Source organism: Nothobranchius furzeri, chromosome 15 (assembly GCF_043380555.1).
Source record: "Nothobranchius furzeri strain GRZ-AD chromosome 15, NfurGRZ-RIMD1, whole genome shotgun sequence".
In the NCBI taxonomy this organism is placed as follows: Eukaryota; Metazoa; Chordata; class Actinopteri; order Cyprinodontiformes; family Nothobranchiidae; genus Nothobranchius; species Nothobranchius furzeri.
This window is the reverse complement of record NC_091755.1, coordinates 38,307,951-38,327,674: the sequence shown is the minus strand read 5'-3', so window position 1 is coordinate 38,327,674 and position 19,724 is coordinate 38,307,951. Positions and strand designations below refer to the sequence as shown.

Below are 19,724 nucleotides of genomic sequence, written 5' to 3'. Positions count from 1 at the left end.
TGCGGCTTGTCTCTGCAGTGAGCCAATATTCTCCCAAACTGTAGGGGGCAGCATGGAGCTCTACAGCATGCATCCAACACTACACCATGGTAGAAGTAGAAATTACTGTTTACAACATGGCATTTCAGCATTTTTAACAGCGTCCTCGTCTTTTCCGACAGTGCGAGCTATTTCTCTCCAAGAATTATTAACAACATGTTGATCACAGTGATCTCTGAGAGCTGAATCATACAAATGTCTGTATTTACGCACCTCTGCCATACTAGTTCTTGCCGGTCCGCCATGTTTTTCCATGTCTGACCGTCCGCGTGGTTAGAAAATTTCCTAGGTGCGCGGTGCGGAAAGTTTGGGCCGTGCGGAGACACGGTGGAGGGGCGCGTGGTTGTTAAAATGATGCAATTTTGCCGTGCGGAGCCGTACGAACCTCGCGGACGCGTCAAGCATAAACCAACCTTAAGAGGCGAAACACTCTGGATCAACCAGTGACCCCTCCGCCAGCAAATCAGTGACTGACAGAGTCTGACTGCATTTTCAGCCCAATTTGTTACACTTCGAACCAAAGATAAGCAGATACCAAAAGAAAGTGTGGCAACCTGGTACCAGTTGGTGAAAAGGCTTAGAAGTGTGCAGAACCGAGCTGAGCCACGCTGCTGGAAAAGGGCCCTTACTGAAGTCTTTGCCATCTGGATGCTAGTCAGGAGACTTACTTTGCTTCTCATAAAAGATGACTCGTTCATTGTGTTGGCTTCTGGCGCCGAGTTTCCAGACCATTCTGAAGATGTTCCAACAATGCTCAGGTTTACTGCGAGTGGGACCACTTGCTGCTTCACTACAGGAGCTAAAAACCAAGAATGTTCAACATCAAACCAATCATCGCCATTTCCTCTAGTTGTTTATTTGATTGTTGGGGCTGATGAAATTACTTGGATCAGCAGCTAACTCAAACGATTCTGGGGTTCTCTCCGGAAGCGGGGGTGCAGGTGATGGTGGGCCCCCTTAGAAAAAATGGAAACAAGTGGACTAGTTTGATCTAAAGAGTGGAGATCCATGGCTGCACAAATGAAAACATTCAAGTAAAATCGTTTTACCTTCACTTACATCCTCAGTAGCATCAGCTTTGGGTGGAAAGATCATGACTGGCCTTTCACATGGACCTGATGAATGAGATCAATATATCTGACCGAGGTTTTAGTTTAACAAATGCATGAGCAAAAGTAAGAACCGTGTCTTTGGTTAATCATTTCTTATCATGCTTTCCAAACTTTTGTTACACCACAGATATGATCAACCAAGTTTTTTTATGTTAACACAAGAAAGGATGTGATTTGGGCAGCAGTAGCTCAGGTGGTAGAGCGGGTTGCCTCATGGTCATGGGTCCGATTTTAGCTCCCGCCAGGGGTATCCTGCTGTTGTGTCCTTGGGCAAGACACTTCACCCAACTTGCCTGTGTTAGTGGTGGTCAGAGGGGCCGACGGCGCCAAATGGAAGCCTCGCCTCTGTCAGACCTCCCCAGGGCGGCTGTGGCTACAAGTAGCTTACCATCTCTAGCAGTGTGTGAATGTGAGAGTGCATGAAAGCGTCTTTGGGTGTCTTGAAAAGCGCTATATAAGTTCAATGCATTATTATCATTATTATTATTATTTGTTTGATGTAGCGGGACTAAAGGATGTGGGGTTGACAGCGGACCTGTATCTACAGCCAGGACGAAGGATTCAGGTGTCCGTTCAGGTAATGGAGGAGGCACTTCATCATCAGGCAGAACTTTGAAAGTATGAAAACATGAATGATAAAATCAGTTAATTCTGTTGCTTAATGTGAGATCCGTTCATGCACAACTCGTTCTGTTTACCTGAGACAGGAGAACCCGGTCCCATGGTCTGGTCATTCAGCAGCAACACGGGCGCACTGAAGATGGGACTCTGGGTCCAGTTGGACTCATCGGCTGGTGCTTCTTCTGATGATGGGGAGCTCGTCTGAGTGTCAAAATAAGGGTCCTCCACCATCAGACAAACCGTCTTTGAGTCCACCATGGTATCTTTGGGAGAGAAGTTCTGGACTGGGAAGTCACAGGTCTCTGGAGCACTCTCAGCCTCTGTAGATGCTGTTTGGCTGGTGTTTGGTCCTTCATACCGGTTCTGCTGCACATCTGGAAGGGTCTGATACTGTTGCTGACCCCACCGCATGTCTTCAACTCCAAAGGTAAAAAATTCTTCTGAGGCAGGGGCCAAGGGAGTGTGGTAACGCAGTAGAAAGGCACTTTCCTTCTCACGCTGTTGCTCAGAGTTTAAATCAAACGCTTGACTCTGGTCAGAGAGCCCATTTTCAGCCGTTGGCACCTGATCAGAACAGGATCGAATCAAAAACAATGAAAGATACAAATATACAAATAATATACAAATATAATTAGTTGTGTCATCACGTCCTGACACCAACACCTTTCCATTTTAGGGAACAGTTTGTCTTAAAATTTGCATTTTTGAAAATAACTTTGTGTTTAATGTGAAATAAGGAAACTCATCCGCCTTCCACAGTTGTTAATAAGTTTGTTTCTCACCGACTTTCCACCGATCATGGGGCTTGATTCTTTTACTGAAACCACAAGAAATGTTTCCACAGCTGCTGCCATTCGATCTAATAACTGTGTTTTTCACTTTTTTTTTCAATCTTTTATTTTCATTTATTGACATTGAAATAAAAATACAGTCAGAACTAAATTGCTGCAAGCCAAAATGAAAAAGGGGACAGAAAGAAGAAAAACTTATGTTGTCTGCCCCTTTTAACTAAAATAACATTAATACAAATGAAATAATCATATGATTCTTAAAGAAATTGAACAATATAGTTCCTGGACCTGTTGGCCGACAAAATCTCAACCCATGAATTTGAGAAAAAAATAGAAAAAGAAAACAATTTACACAGAAAGAAGCATTAAGTTATAGATCTATATACATACATATATACACATACGAATACATACTAGGTATTTTTTTTCCTTTCATCCCCCCCACCCCCCTCCCCTCACACATTTATGTAACTTGATGCAGATGCCGCATTTGCTGCGGCTTGCAACAATAAAGTTTAGCCCACATTGATTTAGGTTTGCTTTCCACGAGATAGCAGATAAATCTCTCAGGTAGTTATTACCTCCTTGATTCTTTCAGATAGCTAGCTGAGTATTCTTTAGAAATATCCATGGAATAGAAAATCAGTGGCAAACATCTGAAACCTCTCTTTAAAAATTCTCCACATCCTCATTAAAAGCGACAGCCAAACATTTGCAAATAAAGATCTAAAAATGTTACTGCAGCAGATTTCTTCCAAACTTTAGAATTTTTTTTCTTCTCTGGCTCATTGATACATGTGTGATGCTGTTTCTCACCTCTCGTGGGCTGTTTTGGGTCTCCATTGAGTCCAGGTACCTCCGAAAAAGTTCCTTGATAGTTCTGTAGACCAGCAGATACTGTTCCTGTGGCAAAACAACAAGAATCAAAGACATCTGAAGATGTAGAACAAAGGAACCGGACTATGAAAGCTGATTGTGCTTGTTAGAAGTTCATGGATTACCTTGGTTTGGACCACTGAAGGCCTCTGGGTCCTCATGTCCTGAACTAAGTTGTAGATACTGAAATCAGAAGTGATCATCTACAAACACAAACAATGTTCAGATGTTTTTTTATTAAATCCGAGTAATAATTCACATAGTGGTGAGACTCACCTGATTCCTGAGGAGGTTCCACGTGTAATCGATGACCATCAGAACACCTGTCCTCCCACAGCCAGCACTACACCCACAGCACCAACAATGAAAAGAAAAAAAAAACATAAATAAATCTGATTGTTTTTCAAATGTGACCAAAACACGTCTACTGTAATTCTTCTAGTGATGCGACGTTCACGAACGAATCAAACCTTTTAACGGTTTTTCAAAGGGAACGAGTCCTGGTAGAGAACTGTTCACCTTGTCTTCCAGTCCCCCCCACCCGTGTACTCTCACCTCCACCGCTGTCACGGCTCCGCTTCGTTCAAAAGATCCAGTCTTTTTAACGTCTCCTTGAGGTAAACGACTGACTAATTAACAGGTCCCTTCAAAGATTCGCGTTTTCCTCAATAATGACTTGTGCGTTGGATTCTGGGCCTTTATTTCTGTCTTCATTTATGCTGCAGCCACACATGGCCACACATAGCCAAGCATAAGGTATGGAAACATATGAATAAATACTTTCAGTGATTCGTGTGGTGGTTCAGCATCTCATCTGACAAAAAGTCGTCATTCTGGAGAGAGTCAAATATCTCTTTTGAGGACACCTCTGCTGTTACTGGGTATACACAAGCTTTAGACTAGTCAGGGTGTGGAAATGCCCTCGCATACACTTTCCAATGCAGTGGGTTGTCAGTTTACCACCTACACAAATTTCCTGTCTGAAATACGTCTGAGGCTTAATGCGGTGCATGTGTATGGCCCACAAGTAGCCATAGTTAGCCTACAAGACAGAATGTTTTAAAGTTATATTTTTATTATCTTTATTTATCTTAAAATCTTTACACAACAGTGAAAACATGTTTCATATATTCAACAAATATGTTGCAAATTCACTTTTTATTTTATTTTAAATCTCTCAGGCATTCAAATGATTAAATAAATGTAAAAAAGCAAAAATAATTGTCATGCCATATATTGCGAGATTAATGTAGATTAATTTTATTGTATTACATTTTATCCTCCCCAGTTTGGTTCAGTGCATGCCTCCATAAAGCATGGGGATTGAAGCAGACGACCTGCAAATTAAACCAAAGTATCATCTACATAAAAATGCAAGAGTGGTGTTTAAGAGTTTTCCCAGAACTCATTCTCCAAAAGGTTTGAAGCTTTTTGAACATTGTCACCATGTGTACAGCACCTGTAATCCAACCCCTCGTAGACTGTGTTGTTGCCCAGTCTTTGAGTCTTTGAGTTGACAATTTAGCTTCTAAAATATCCTTTCCTATTGTTAAAAACAACTTAAAGAAATTCAGAGACTCCAAAAATAAAAGGTCCAAGTATGAAACCCTGTGGATCACCAGACATTTTTAAATGTTTTCAGGAAGTTTGTGTTGTTTGTTCAGATTTAAAATATGTTTTCTGAGGCTCAATAAGCAAAAATGAAAAAATGAAAATAGGCTGTGGTGTTTCATGAGACTACAAATGCCACACTGGAGTTGTGTGTGACTCTGACCTGCAGTGGAGGCAAACCGGGACATCCTCATGGGCCTGATAGACCCGCATCTCATGCAGCATGTCCAGGATGGGGGTGATGGTGTCTGGTATGCCGTGATCTGGCCAGTTCATATAGTGCAGCTGCTTCAAAATGCGGCTTGACTGGAAACATCAGAACTACCTCAGATAGTGACAATAAAGCTCATAGAAAATGATGCTTATTATTGGTAACAAACACATTTGTCACACTTTTCCTGTCAAGCATTCCATAAATCACCAGCTCATGTCTTTGACACAGACACAGGAAGACAGGTTTTGCAGAGTTCACAAGGTGATTTTTGTAGAGGTCAACAAAATCCATCTCTTGTTCTTCTGCTTGGGTAAATCACAGACGGGACTTACATTGTGATAAGTCAGCCTTAACGTCCTCGTCAGATAGTCTCCTTTATTCTCCTCGGAGTCCTGCAAACAAGGCCCAAAACTCACATTTAGCAGGTTACGCCATGCTGCTTGAATAAAGCGTGAATTTCTTTTATGGTGCGGCATTTATCACTGAACATTGTACAACCAGAGTGATATACAGTAACACGCAAGTGGGTGTTAGGTGTAGCTAAAACAACCTGCTTCACAAACTGAAACTGGTTGAAAACGGTGCGACTCTAAAGCCTGATTTATGCTTCTCCGTCTGCGTCAGAGCGGAGACACGCAACGCCATTATCGGTCCTTGCGTAGGGCACGCAAGTACGTACGGAGTCGAGCCCACTTTTTTAAACATCCGTCGAACGAGACGGATTACGCAAGCTTGTGATTGGTCAGGATGCCGCTGTTGTTTACAGCGCTGCCATTGCAAAGAGAGCTGAGGATAACTAGCAGCAGACACGGAGAAGCTTGAAGAATACTTCGTGAAAAAACTCTAAAAATATGAACGTTTCATTCCCCCGTGACTGGAGGAGTGAAAAGATGCGCAGCAAGCGTTTTATTTGTGGACAGAAATGACAGGAAACATGGGTTTAGAGGTGGGGAGCGCATGAAGCGGTGGGAGAATGAGAGACAAATATGTCCGTGTTAAAAGTCTCTTATATACACAAAAACACGATATAAACACACTATCTTGGACTGGATACATGACAGGATACCACAGAACAGCGCTACGCCCTCTGTTGTCCTGCCAGGCAATTGCTTTGCAACACTCTCCAGGAGACGGAGAAGTATGAGAGCAAAACGCTTCCGTCAATCCGTGCGTGTCTGTCCCTTGCGGAGCTGACGGAGAAGCATAAACCAGGCATTGGAAAGAGATTACTCACACAATACACTCTAAAAGGTTCGCACACAAAATCCTCGTTCTGTTTCTGGGGCCAGTAGAGCTCACACTTTTTCTGATCAAGGAGAAAGAAACGGGGATGAAGGAAAGAGATACGATTGCAGCATGTCTACAGCTTTGAGAGGAGAAGTGGAAAGCAGCATTACCTTCCCCATCTCAAATTCTCGACAGGACATCACAATAATCTGGTGAGTCAAATATAAATCAGAACAGAGACTTCAGACAAGACAGAACCACCTTGTTGGTCAACTTAGTGGTGATGTTCAAACCTACCTGAATGTTAAATTCCCAAAGCATCCTTAAGAAGTCCACCAGCGTGAGTGGAAGTGGACCCTGAGTGGCGATGTAAGCTTTGGACCCGAATACTCCCTGTGCACAAACACCGCTTAGAAAAATGATCCCAGGAGCATTTTCGAGTTAGAATACGGCTAATTTACCTTAACGAAGCTGGCATTGATGTAGTCTGAGTCTTTCTTAGAGGAGGTGAGCGTGAGCTTCACTCTGGTGTGCTCAACTAAAAAAGGAGAGAAATGTAAAAGACTAATGAAGCTTTCATGATGCAAGTGCTTAAACTTTTCATAGTCTGGTAGAAAAACAGCTTTATCCAAATCAGATCAAAGCAGATGCCTGAGATGCTCATTGTCTTTCATACCGGACTTTTAAACGAAGATCACCTTCAGCTGTTTGGGCCAGGTATTAAATTTAACATGTAGGAACTGTTGGATTTCATGTTGCACATGTCTCTCAACTATTAAATCTTTTGTCAATGTCTGTAAAGTCGACTGAGTGGTAGCCAGTTTTGTCTTTGCAAAGACAGAAAAGCATCTTGAACTGGGCTGACCCCTGATCTGTATCCAGTGGTTACTTCTGTGGGTTTCATCTAAATCGATTCAGAGATATTTTGCCAACAAACACACAAAGATCCAGATAAAACCAGTATCACCCACTGCTAAAGTAAAACCACTGGACAAAAGGCAAAACAAAACAGACTTTTGACACAAATAGAAACATAGATGGTGTTTAGCCGGTTCTTTAAAAGAAACTGTTCCTTTTCCACAGTCTCGGGGCTAAACCGGCTGGCTAAACATTCGCTTGTGTTGCCAAGCATGTCATTTCTGACTTCTGATTCATAACATAGAAAAGTAAACCCTTACACACAGACCATACTCACAGTGCCATGTATGGCCACCATGATTTTCAAGGACAGTGTAGGGTTGGGTTCACAGGGTTGTCGCAGGGGCTGAATACGCTCTGAAGAAAGGCTCCCTGAGGCAGACTCTTTAACATCAGAAAACTATTAAAGAGCCCACATCTGTACAGGTTCAGCCAAAAGAAAATGCCCCGAACAACGCCCAAACAACTTCTTTCATTTACTTCGGGGTACTCTTTCCACTCCCATGTAAGAAGGGGATGAACCAATCCATACTTTCACCATAATAGCTTTGGATAACCGAAGACCATCTTCTTTCATTTCATTTCATTTACTTATTTAAGGACCGTGCACATTAATTAACATTTCTGTAAATGAGCCAGTGTTAGCCAGCAGGCTAATTTTCAACTGTAGTCCAGTTGAACTGGCCAGTTCTTCTATATAAGGAAAACTACCTGCACACAAAGAAAGGCTTACAGGGGCCAGAGTGAATCATCTGACCGCTTATGGTAAACAAGTTCTACTGCTGCAGTAATTTCTTTAGATACCACAATAGCACCACGTCTTCTAGGCATGGAATGAACAAGTTGGCGACATATTGCAACGTCTGTCTTTTTCCATTTTTCAAGAAGAACCTCTTTTAAAGCCTGGATGCTGGATGGAGAATGACGCTCAACTTGCTGCTGCAGAATTCCCCACAGGTGATCGATTGGGTTCAGATCAGGAGACATACTTGGTCATCGAGTCACCTTCACCCTGTTCTTCTTCAGAAACGCAAAAGTAGCTTTAGATGTGTGTTTTGGATCATTGTCTTGTTGGAAAAGTGCATGATGACCAAGAGCACAGAGTGATGGCGGCATCTTCTCCTTCAGTATAGATCAGTACATTGTTGAGTTCATGATATCATCAATGAAATGCAGCTCCCCAATTTCAGCAGCCCTCATGCGGCCCCACATAATGACACCACCGCCACCATGCTTCACTGTAGGCATCAGGCATTTCTCTTTGAAATCCTCACCTTTACACAGCTGTGCAGTTTAGAAACCATTAGTTTCAAAAAACAGTGATCTTTGTCTCATCACTCCAGAGTATAGCGTCCCAGTAGTCTTCATCTCTTTCAGCATGGGTCCTAGAAAATCCTGGGCATGCTTTTTTGTGCATGCGCTTTAGGAGAGGCTTCCTTTGTGAACGTTACCCATGCATGCCATTCCTCTGCAGTGTGCGCCGTATGGTGTCACGAGAAACGCTCGCTCCAGTTTCTACAGCTTTAGCTAACTGGAGTGAACTTGCATCATTTTCTTCAACCCTTCTCACCAGAAGATGATCCTGTCGAGATGTTAGCTTTTGTGGATGGCCTAGGCGTCTCTGTAAGATGGTTGCTCTTCTTTCTATCTTAAACGTTTGGATCACTTCTGCGACCGTATTCTGACTGATATGTAAAGCTTTGCTGATCTTGTAGTCCTCACCTTTTGTGTAAATAAATGATTTCCTTTCTCAGATTTTGTGACATTTCTCTTCCATGAGGAGTCATTGCTGACAGCATGAGATGGGATGGGTCCTTCAACTGCATGTATGTGGGTATATATTCACATGTCACATGCTAAAAACCAAAAAAACGGTGCTAGGTCAGGCTCTGGCATCCAACTAGCACTGAGACCAGCTCAGTCCGAAACCCTAAAGGTGTCTGATGCTATGAGTCTGAGACTGAGCTGCTTTGAGCTAATAGCTAAGAATGAAGCTGCTTTTGGAATCGCCGTTTTTCCTTGTGAAGTACCCTGCTAAGCCTGTGAACGACCCGCCTACAGTGAAACCTCTCTTTGGTGTGAGCATGTCCTATTCATTGTGGGTCATTTTAGCTGCCAACTACTGAAAGGGGTTTTAACAATGTGTTTTTATTGTTTGTGGTATTTGTGGTTCCTGGGGTGTAGGGGTTAACAGCGTGTGTGCACGTATGAAGTACAGAGTGATCCTGGTTAGGGTCCACTTTTAATTTGTTATAAAAGAAATGTTTTTGCTCATTTGAAACACCGTCTTCTGTCCTTTGTGACATAGGGGTCAAACACATACACTTTGTGTCATGGGTGATTCTGCAGGTTGAGTGCTTTGCAGTCTTGTTTCTGGTTTTATTGTATTTCTGGTACTTTCTGGTTTATTTTGTGCATTCACTTCCTGTCTCATTACAGGCAGCTTCACGGCATGAGGCTCCTCACTAATCTGCCTCATGTCTTGCACCTGGGTCCTGGCTTCTCCATTTAAGCATCTTTGCAACAGTTTGCCAGTTTGTCTTCTCCCGTTGTGTGATGTGAACCCGCTCTCAGAAACACTTGGTAAAAGTGTATTCAGTAAGATTTGGACTTTTCAGTTGTGTTGTACTCCAGGAATCCCTCCTGCTTATTAAAACTGTGTGAGCTCTGCATTTGAGTCCTCTTTGTGCTTTGATACTTTGGACTCTGTTTGCTAACTTGTGCTGTGAAGCACTAAGTAGTGGAATTTTCTATAATTAAATTTTATGTCAATAAAGTAAAACAGCCTCAACTAGTCTTCAATTCAATTTAATTCAAAAATACTTTATTAATCCCAGAGGGAAATTGATTGCTGTAGTAGCTCAGAATAATAATAATCAAGTCATCAAAGAGTTATTGTATATTACAAAGGCTGTTGGCAGGAAGGATCTCCAGTAGCGGTCAGTGTTGCAGCCAAACTGAAGAAGCCTCTGACTGAAGACACTCTTCCGTTGTCGGACAGTCTGGTGAAGAGAATGCTCAGGGTTGTCCATCATTTTCTTGCTTCTCTGGAGAATCCTTCTTTTCATTATCTCCTCCAGCGGTTCCACAGTCGTCCCCAGAACAGAACCAGCCTTTTTTATTAGGCTGTTGAGCCTTTTCAGGTCCCTGCTTCTGATGCTGCTACCCCAACAGACGATGGCTGAAGAGATTACACTCTCAACAACAGACTTGTAGAAGATGTGCAGCATCTTGCTACAGACATTGAAGGACCTAAGTGTCCTCAAGAAGTGCAGTCTGCTGTGTCCCTTCTTGTAAACGGCTTTGCTGTTCTTTCTCCAGTCCAGTCTGTTGTCCAGGTGAACTCCAAGGTGTTTGTGTTCCTCAACCACCTCCACTTCTTCTCCCATGATGGAAACAGTGTTTGACTCCACCCTGTTTCTTCTGAAGTCTAAAATCATCTCCTTTGTTTTGTTCATGTTCAAGGTTAGATGATTGTTTCCACACCATGCCACAACGCGCTCCACCAGCTCTCTGTACTCAGCTTCCTGTGCATCTCTGATACACCCGACAACTGCAGAGTCATCTGAGTATTTCTGTAGATGACAGGTCTCTGATTTGTACTGGAAGTCTGAGGTGTACAGGGTGAAAAAGGGACGCTGAGAGTACAGTCCGCTGTGGTGCTCCAATGTTACTGATCGCCTGGTTTGATGTGCAGTTCTTCAGCCTCACAAACTGTGGTCTGTTTGTCAGGTAGTCTTTAATCCAGGCAATAGTTGAGGTCCCCACCTGTGTCTTCTGGAGTTTCTGGCAAAGTACATCAGGCTGGATTGTGTTAAATGCACTGGAGAAATCAAAGAACATGACCCTCACAGTGCTGCCTGCTTTGTCCAGATGACAGTGGATTGGTTGAAGCAGCTGGATGATGGCATCTTCAACTCCAACTCCATGGTGATAAGCAAACTGCAGCGGGTCCAGATATGTTCTAGTTTGCTTATTCAGGTGGACCAACAGGAGTCTCTCCAGGACCTTCATGATGTGGGATGTCAGGGCAACCGGTCTGTAGTCATGATGGGCGAGTTTTCTTTGGAACTGGAACAAGGCAGGATGTCTTCCACAGGACTGGAACCTTCTCCTGGGCCAGGCTGAGGTTGAAGAGGTGCTGCAGAATCCCACAGAGCTGCTCTGCACAGGCCTTCAGTACTCTGGGGCTGACAGCATCTGGACCTGCAGCCTTGTTCCTGTTCAGTCTCTCCAGCTGCCTCTTCACCTGACTTCTAGAGACAGATAGGTGGGAGGGGGAGGTAACTGGGGCAGCAGCATCTCCTGACTTGGTTGAAGACAGATTTATAGAACCAGAAGAGTCCATGACTGCGTTAGAGGACAAAAGAGCTGGGGTGTGACAGGAAAATGTTGGATCAGAGGAGGATGGGATGTCTGATTGGCTGGGGACAGGCGAGGAGGATGCTGGGTTTGTTCCTGAACTGAACCTATTGAAAAACTTGTTCAGTTAATTGGCTGTGTCCATGCAATCCTTCTTCTGCTTGAAGCCTGTGATCTTCTTCATCCCTGACCAGACATCTCTGATATTGTTCCTTTGTAGTTTGTTCTCCAGCTTCTTCCTGTTTGCCTCCTTGCTGTCTCTGAACTTGATCTTCAGTTGCTTCTGTATACTCCTCAATAATTCCCTGTCTCCCTCCTTGAAGGCTCTTTTTTTCTCATTTAGCAGATTCTTCAGTTCACTGATGATCCAGGGGTTGTTATTATCGAAGCATCTCACTGTTCTGGTGGGTTTGATGTGGTCCACACAGAATTTTATATAGTCAGTGACACATCCAGTCATGGCATTGATGTCCTCTTCATATCCTTGGCAGAGAGTCATCCAATCTGTGGTCTCAAAACAACCCTGCTGGGCTTCTTCAGCATCCTGTGACCATTTTCTCACAGTTCTTCTTGTCACAGGTTGCCTCTGAACAAGTGGCTTGTATTGTGAGCAGAGAAAAACAAGATTGTGATATGATTGTCCCAGAGGAGGTCTTGTTTTGGGCATGTATGCAATGTCTTGTTTTCTCTGGTGGAGCAGCTGACAAACTGTTGAAATGTTGGAAGTGTAGCAGAGAGTGAGGCATGATTAAAATCACCAGATATAGCCACAAATGCATTGGGGTGCTGGGTTTGTAGCTTAGCGACAACGGAACTGATGGCATCACATGCATTTTCAGCTATGGCTGAAGGTGGAATATAAACGGTTGCCAAGACAGCACTGGTGAACTCTTGGCAAATAATATGGGTGACAACTTACTGCCAAGAGTTCAATATCTGGGCTGCAGAGACGAAATTTCACTGAAACATGACATGGATGGCACCATCTGTTGTTGACAAGCACTGCCACCCCACCTCCTTTTCTTTTCCCACTCCTCTTCAGATATCTGTCTGTTTGTACAGTCAGGAATCCTGGCAGAGAGACACTGGAATCGGGGATATGGTCCTGCAGCCACGTCTCAGTGAAACACATAACACTGCACTGCCGATATTCTGGCTGAGTCCTTGAAAGGGCTTGGAGTTCATCCATCTTGTTGGCCAATGATATCACATTGCCCATTATGATCGACTGAAGAGATGGTTTGAATTTCCTCTTTCTCTGTCTCCGTTTTGCTCCTGCTCTGCATCCACGCTTCTTGCGTTTTAGCTCATTTGGGAATTGTGGCTTCAGTTGAGGTATTATTTCAGCCTTTCCAATGTTAATCAGCTGCTCCCGATTGTAAACCAGCTTGATGCCATGGTTATGCATCATATAAAATGCTCAAAAAGTAAAAAAAAAAAAATAGCAGTAAAAATCCTCTAAGCTTCACAGCTCCAGAAACAGAAAAGTAAAAGGTCCAAAAAAATACAGTTTTTCTTAAGACGCTAGAAGAAAACATGTCCAAAAAAGGCAAAACTTACATGTAGTTAATAGAGCTACTCCAACATGAAGCCACCCAGAGCAGCGCGAGAATGGAATGACCTTGGGTGGTATACTGGTTCATACCAAAAACCGGTGTTTATTTTGGTGATGATATGAAATTTTCACATACCGCTGTACCAGTGAATGGCCTCTACAACATACAGAACGTTCGTAGTAGGAAAGTGTTTCAGCGGGGACTCATTTCACCACTACACAAACACCACAGCGTGGTGAAACCAAGAATGGCAACTGGCGGGAGCTGTCACTGCGACATCGAAACTTTGAACGCAGAAGAACTTATTCCTTTCTTCTCAGCCTTCAGAGAGTACAGACGCTTTTTTCTCAGCTCCCTTATCGGCTTCCCCAAGGCTCTTGTCCCGTCTGCCTACAGAGCACTTCTCTGCATTTATCCTGTAACCACTACTTTTTTTTTGGAAATATGGACTTAATTAACTGGTCATTCAACGTGATTGACAAAATTTTTTCTACGATGAGAACGGAGAAGGGGGCTCCCACCTGTCCCGAGGGGACATTCGCATCGGGATATGCACTCGATTCTTGGGAGGTCTGGCGAATCGTGTGCCTCTCTCAGCTGTCCATCGAGGACGTGGAAGATTTGTGGATGTTCGGCCTGATGATCACTGGATTTCTTCTGATTGGAGTGGGAGGATATCTGGTTTTCTGGAAATTTGGGAAGACGTGAGCGATTGGAGTGCGACCCGTGCCCACAGAATGTGCCGCTCGGGCGGAGACCTCACAAACTGGGACGTTACTCGAGGTGAACCGCAAGCTGGATAATGTCCTCGCGGTGTTGCCTGTGATAGTACGCAAGATGGATTTGATCTCGGAGAGGGTCGCCGGACGATGCGGGGATGTTTAGAACGTATAATTGGCTTCACTGGTGGACATGACTGACCACTTAAAGACTCCAAGGCGGAGAGGAAAATTATCTCTGCCTGCCCCAAACAAAGTCATGTTTATCCTTATCTGACGCCATAGCAGCCTCTCAAGGCTGCCTCAACTCACCCCCACAAAAGGAGGAATGTTGACAGATGCTGTGTCCCGACCTTCACCCTCTTCCTTCAGATTGAGACGTCTGCGGGAAACTTCAATGTGCTCTCTGGTCCTTATCTCTCCCTCCCACCTGTTGGTCTGCAGCTGGTCGATGCGCCGCAGTGGCAGCTCCCATTGGAGGCTTCAGGATCCCGCCCAACCCCGCCTCCCCATCGGACTCTGATGTTGTATCTGTGCTGTTTGTTCTTCCATGTGAAAGGAGTTTTTTTGTATAATAGAGTTACTCCCCGCTGGGGCTAACTCTGCTATGCCTTTTTTTTACCTACCCCCACTTATCCTCATGTAACACCCTTTTCATCTATCTATTAAGGTAGCGCGACTCATGTTGCGAATGACCGCAGCCACCAATTCTTGTTATGTGTCTTACCCACGTATGTCTGATCTTTGAATTGTGTGTGCTGAAACTCAATTTCGTTTCTCTGTATGTCCTGCACATGTGGTAGAAATGACAATAAATGACTTTGACTTGACAAAAAGAGGAGCCACATTTGTTGTTTGGAGGTTTTTTGGGTTTAAACATTTGGACGTGGAGCAAACAACTATTACTTGCAAATGCTGTCGAGCAACGGTGGCAGCCAGCGGGGCTAATACCAGCAACTTCTTCGTCACCTTAGCCGAAAACACGTCTTGGAATACCAAGAATGTCTCAAGCTTCGATCTGCACACTCCACCTCCAAGGCTTAAACGGCTAGTATTGTTTTATTAGTTATGCATTTACCTACCTGTGACTGGACATGGAAAAAGTGGTATTCTGCACATGAAGGTAAAATGGGCTGTTTAAGGCCAATCTAGTGCTGTAATTATTTTCTTATAAAAATAATCTGGGTAATCACGGCCTTGTGAAAAATACCGTCAAATACCATAAAACCCATATAATAAACAATAAACCGTGATGTGAAAATGTTGCCATATCACCCAGGTCTAGCGTCAACAGAATGTTTTCACATTCAACAACCACTTTTCCCTGGAAGAGATGACGACTTCTGTTTTCCTGATGAACCCGCCCCCTTTTTTCTATGAAGGTAAAAGTCCTGCAGTAGTTCCATTTCCTTGTTTCTATTCTCTCAAAAGCCACCAGCTGTCCAGGATTTGAATACGTTTCACTTACAGGGAACAATGTCCTTGTATCGGTTCTTCTTGATGTTTTCCTGCATTTCTGCCGTCTTAGTAGAGAACGTCTTGTCACTGCGATACATTGATGACTGACTTTTCAACCTCTGAAAACACATACACAAGAAAATGTGGTCAAACATGGACTTGACTGTAGCAGAATAAAGATACACTGCTGAAGGAGTTACAAATAAAGAAATGTTCTTTCAGTTGTGTGGTTCCCATTAATCCATCTGTAATGAATTGTGTTTGTAAATACACCGCCTGGCCAAAAAAAAGTCATCACCCAAAAAAAAAAAAAAAAAACAACTCACACATTCTAATATTTTGTTGGACCTCCTTTAGCTTTGATTACAGCACACATTCACTGTGGCATTTCTTCTGCAATGTCACCAGATTTATTTCCATCCAGTGTTGCATTGCTGAAGGTAGAGTCTGACCGCTGCACAAAGCCTTCTCCAGCACATCCCAAAGATTCTCACTGCGGTTCAGGTCTGGACTCTGAATCACTCTTTCACTATTTGAGCCCGATGAATCCTGGCATTGTCATCTTGGAATATACCCGTGCTATCCGGGAAGTTGGAATAACCTGGTCATTCAGTATAATCAGGTAGTCAGCTGACCTCATTCTTGGAGCACATCCTGTTGCTGAACCTAGACCTGACCAACTGCAGCAAGCCCAGATCATAGCACTGCCCCCACAGGCTTGTACAGTAGGCACTAGGCATGATGGGTGTATCACTTCATCTTCCTCTCTTCTTACCCTGATGCACCCATCACTCTCGAACAGGGTTCATCTGGACTCATCAGACCACATGGCCTTCTTCTATTGCTCCAGAGTCCAATCTTTATGCTCGCTAGCAAACTGAAGCCTTTGTTTCCCCCGGTTTACCTCACTGATGAGTGGTTTTTAGCTACACAGCTGTTCAGACCCAATCCCTTGAGTTCCCTTTACATTGTGTATGTGGACATGCTCTTACTTTCCCTATTAATCATACCCCTGAGTTCTACTGCTGCTTTTTTATTAATTTTTTTAATTTGATTTAATCAAACATGTAAGTGATCACCGATCATGATCATTCCGGGGTTTTTTTTTTCTGGCCACATTTCCTTCTCAAAGACCCGACTGTCTCAGAGGTTTCTGATACTGAAACATTAAAGTGACAGTTCACATCCTCTAAAGTGGACTTTGTGGAAATCTTAAGATCCGTCATTATCTAACTTGTGTTAGATATTCATTTAGGAAAAAATCCATTAGTTCTGATCAAACAGATGAGTATACGACTCGTAATAATTGTACCAGACATTGAGTGTAAAGCAGCTCAAACATTTCATAGCAGTTTATTTAAATGCTATTTACAACCTTTAAAGTGCTAAAGTTTCACATCAGATTTTTCCCACATCAGAACTATGATAAATTACCACCCAGAAAGAAACTGGCTGGAATCTTCCCAAATCCAAAGAACAACTGAATACCAACCAAGTCAAACCACCTTCTAGACATGATATATGCAACCAAGGTGCTTTACAGGGACATTAAACATAAAACAAACGTAGAATATATATATATATATATATATATATATATATATATATATATATATATATATATATATATATATATATATATATATATATATATATATAAATTGAAAAAAAAAAACTAAAATAGAGAAAAATACACATTAAGATTAACTAATAGAGGAAAATGCCAGGTTATAAAGGTAGATTTTCAGCCTTGTTTTAAAAAACCGCCATGGAGGAAGAAGCTCTTATGCCGTGGGGAAGCTCATTCCAAAGCTTTGGGCCTGCTACTGCGAAGGCCCTGTCCCCACGTGTATTCAGACGTGATCTAGAGGACAGGAGAACGCACAGCTAATTAATTAAATAATTTGGTTCTGTACCTTTCTCTTCAGCACAGCCGACAAAGGTTTAAGATGGGTCAGTCCTCCTGCATGCTCAGATCATTCCCTTCCCTTGCTTGAAAAATTGTTCCAAAATGAAAGTTGAACCCACATCTTTTTTATCTGTGAATTCAATGCCGTTCGGCGAGTCCCAAATAAAAATTTGGCCATCTTACTGTAAAAATATATACCATTAGTGTAAAAACGAAACTCTAAATAAACTATGTTCACATCCAGAATCAAACCCGGGTCTTCTGCATGAGAGTCCAACATTTTACGAGGTGAGCTAAGCACCAGTGGTGTCTATTGTATCTGTAACTTTTATATCCTTGATGACAGCTGAAACAACGTTCAAAGAACGGTTTGGAGTGAAAATGGCTATTTTGTTGCTAATTTGCAGGAAATATCTAGAAGAAAGTTCTACAGAAAGTAGCTAAGGGTCCTCAGAAATGTAGCTAGCTTTGTCACTAGGCCTTAGGAACAGCGACAAAGACTAAAGCTACGGATAGCAAACGCTACAGGCTATGCCTGAGTGTGAACGCGTATGAAGCAGCCTGCTCGACCCGAGCATCTGTCTTTTTCTGTGATTTTACAGAAAAACAGGCAATCACAGTAAAAATGCCTGGGCTCATTCTACAGGACCAGGGCATTGCAGGAGAATGTATGAAGAAGAAATTTATTATTTCTATACATGTTTTGACTGTCAAACTTCCATAATGCCCCTTTAAGAAAAGGAGTTTAGAGATTGGTTTATAGTTAGCTGGCAGTGAAACATCCAACCAGGACATGTAAAAGTTATGATGATTTCATAGTTTACAAAACATCGGCATGAACTGCTATGAAATATAGAAGTTAAAGCTGTTTTAGGAAGCCTGGAGTGGTTTGTCACACACAGACTAGTGCTTCTTTGCAGTCAGAATTGTATGGAAGCCCTGAGAAGCTAGGGAAAAAGAACAAATTACTCCATTTATGATCTTTTAAGGTCTGATTTCTCACCTTAAAACAGCTTCAAACATATTTTAGAACCAGACTTAGAGTCATTTAAACATCTTCTTCCATTCTGCACTCACCTTTGACCGGTCACAGGTTTTACAAAATAAGGGTTGACATTTTTAGAAAAAGAAGAAACAGAAAATGATATCCTCATTTACCCTTCAGGGCTTCAGCTAGAAAAAGAGATGTGAAAAGATCCAATAAATACTTTTAAACCAAGATGAGATGAATGACAATAATCTAAGTGGGATGTAAAGACTTTCTGATGTTATGGAGTGTTAACGTTAGCGAGGAGTCACAGCTGGAAAAAGCTTATTTTAGGGTTAAGGAAGTTAATCTGAGACAGCTCAGAGAGGTGTGTTTAGTGATCAACATAACTGCACAGGAAAACATCTTGTTCTAATAAAACAAGAAAACATCTAAAACAAAAAACAAATGTTTGAATAATTTAAAATACTCCTTCTGCTTCTCTCTGCAGCCAGACTCTTCTACCTAAAGTGCTTAAAACTCGCAGCAGATTTATTTCGTTATCGCTCTGCAGTGAAGAACCACACGCTAGTGTTTTTGCTTAACAGATCACAGACCACCAACACCTCAGTCAGACACGACAAACAAAAATGAACACCTGGGTGTTAAATGGCATTTTCCTTTAGTGGCCTTTAAAAGCAAATCAAGAACGCCACAAATCCTCATGTCAGCTAAAAATCAGACTTCAGATCCTTCATTAAGCGTGACAAAATCCAACAAACATAACTGAAATGTGACGCAAATCTCATTCATAAAGGACTCAAATTCATTTGCAAAAACAAGAAATGAGAAAACAGTCAACCCTTCAGGTCCAGGGGACTTTTAACGCATCTCATGTCTTCAGGGATTAACAGATTATTTTACCTCCTTTTTTGTTTTGAAAACTTTATTTATATACTTTCCAAAATCATGCAAATGTACAAAAGTGAAAATAAGAACATCTCCCTTTCTGCATCAATTGTTTATATTGATTTTGTCTTTTACTTTTGGTTTTAGACTGTTTTAGACTTCTTACTACTCATATTTCATCTTTTAACTGGTTTTTGTCTTATCAGTGAATGTTATACCCATGGTGTCCCACAAGGTTCTGTGCTGGGGCCTCTGCTCTTCCTCCTCTATCTGCTTCCTCTTCAGCACATCCTGAGCTCCTTCAAAGGAATCTCCTACCATCTTTATGCAGATGACATCCAACTGTACATCTCCTTTAAGCCCCATGAGATGTCTAAGCTGCAGCTGTTACACACCTGCTTAGACTCTATCAAAACCTGGATGGTGGGAGCTTTC

At 42.5% G+C, this 19,724-nt stretch overlaps 1 protein-coding gene across 2 annotated transcripts in view; it reads right to left on the bottom strand.

Moving 5' to 3' along the window:
• ptpn22 (protein tyrosine phosphatase non-receptor type 22) overlaps positions 1-19,724 on the bottom strand; it is a 30,991-nt gene that overhangs the window by 7,359 nt on the left and 3,908 nt on the right. For both annotated transcript variants that reach the window (XM_054745715.2, XM_015967092.3), the window contains exons 2-16: positions 15,515-15,623; positions 6,953-7,029; positions 6,789-6,884; positions 6,662-6,700; positions 6,499-6,570; positions 5,597-5,656; positions 5,214-5,356; positions 3,716-3,782; positions 3,565-3,642; positions 3,380-3,466; positions 1,850-2,336; positions 1,687-1,761; positions 1,089-1,154; positions 924-995; positions 708-838 (exon numbers count right to left, since the gene is read on the bottom strand). In XM_054745715.2, the coding sequence (XP_054601690.2) occupies positions 708-838; positions 924-995; positions 1,089-1,154; positions 1,687-1,761; positions 1,850-2,336; positions 3,380-3,466; positions 3,565-3,642; positions 3,716-3,782; positions 5,214-5,356; positions 5,597-5,656; positions 6,499-6,570; positions 6,662-6,700; positions 6,789-6,884; positions 6,953-7,029; positions 15,515-15,623 (1,659 nt within the window). The remainder of the gene's footprint in view (positions 1-707; positions 839-923; positions 996-1,088; positions 1,155-1,686; positions 1,762-1,849; positions 2,337-3,379; positions 3,467-3,564; positions 3,643-3,715; positions 3,783-5,213; positions 5,357-5,596; positions 5,657-6,498; positions 6,571-6,661; positions 6,701-6,788; positions 6,885-6,952; positions 7,030-15,514; positions 15,624-19,724) is intronic.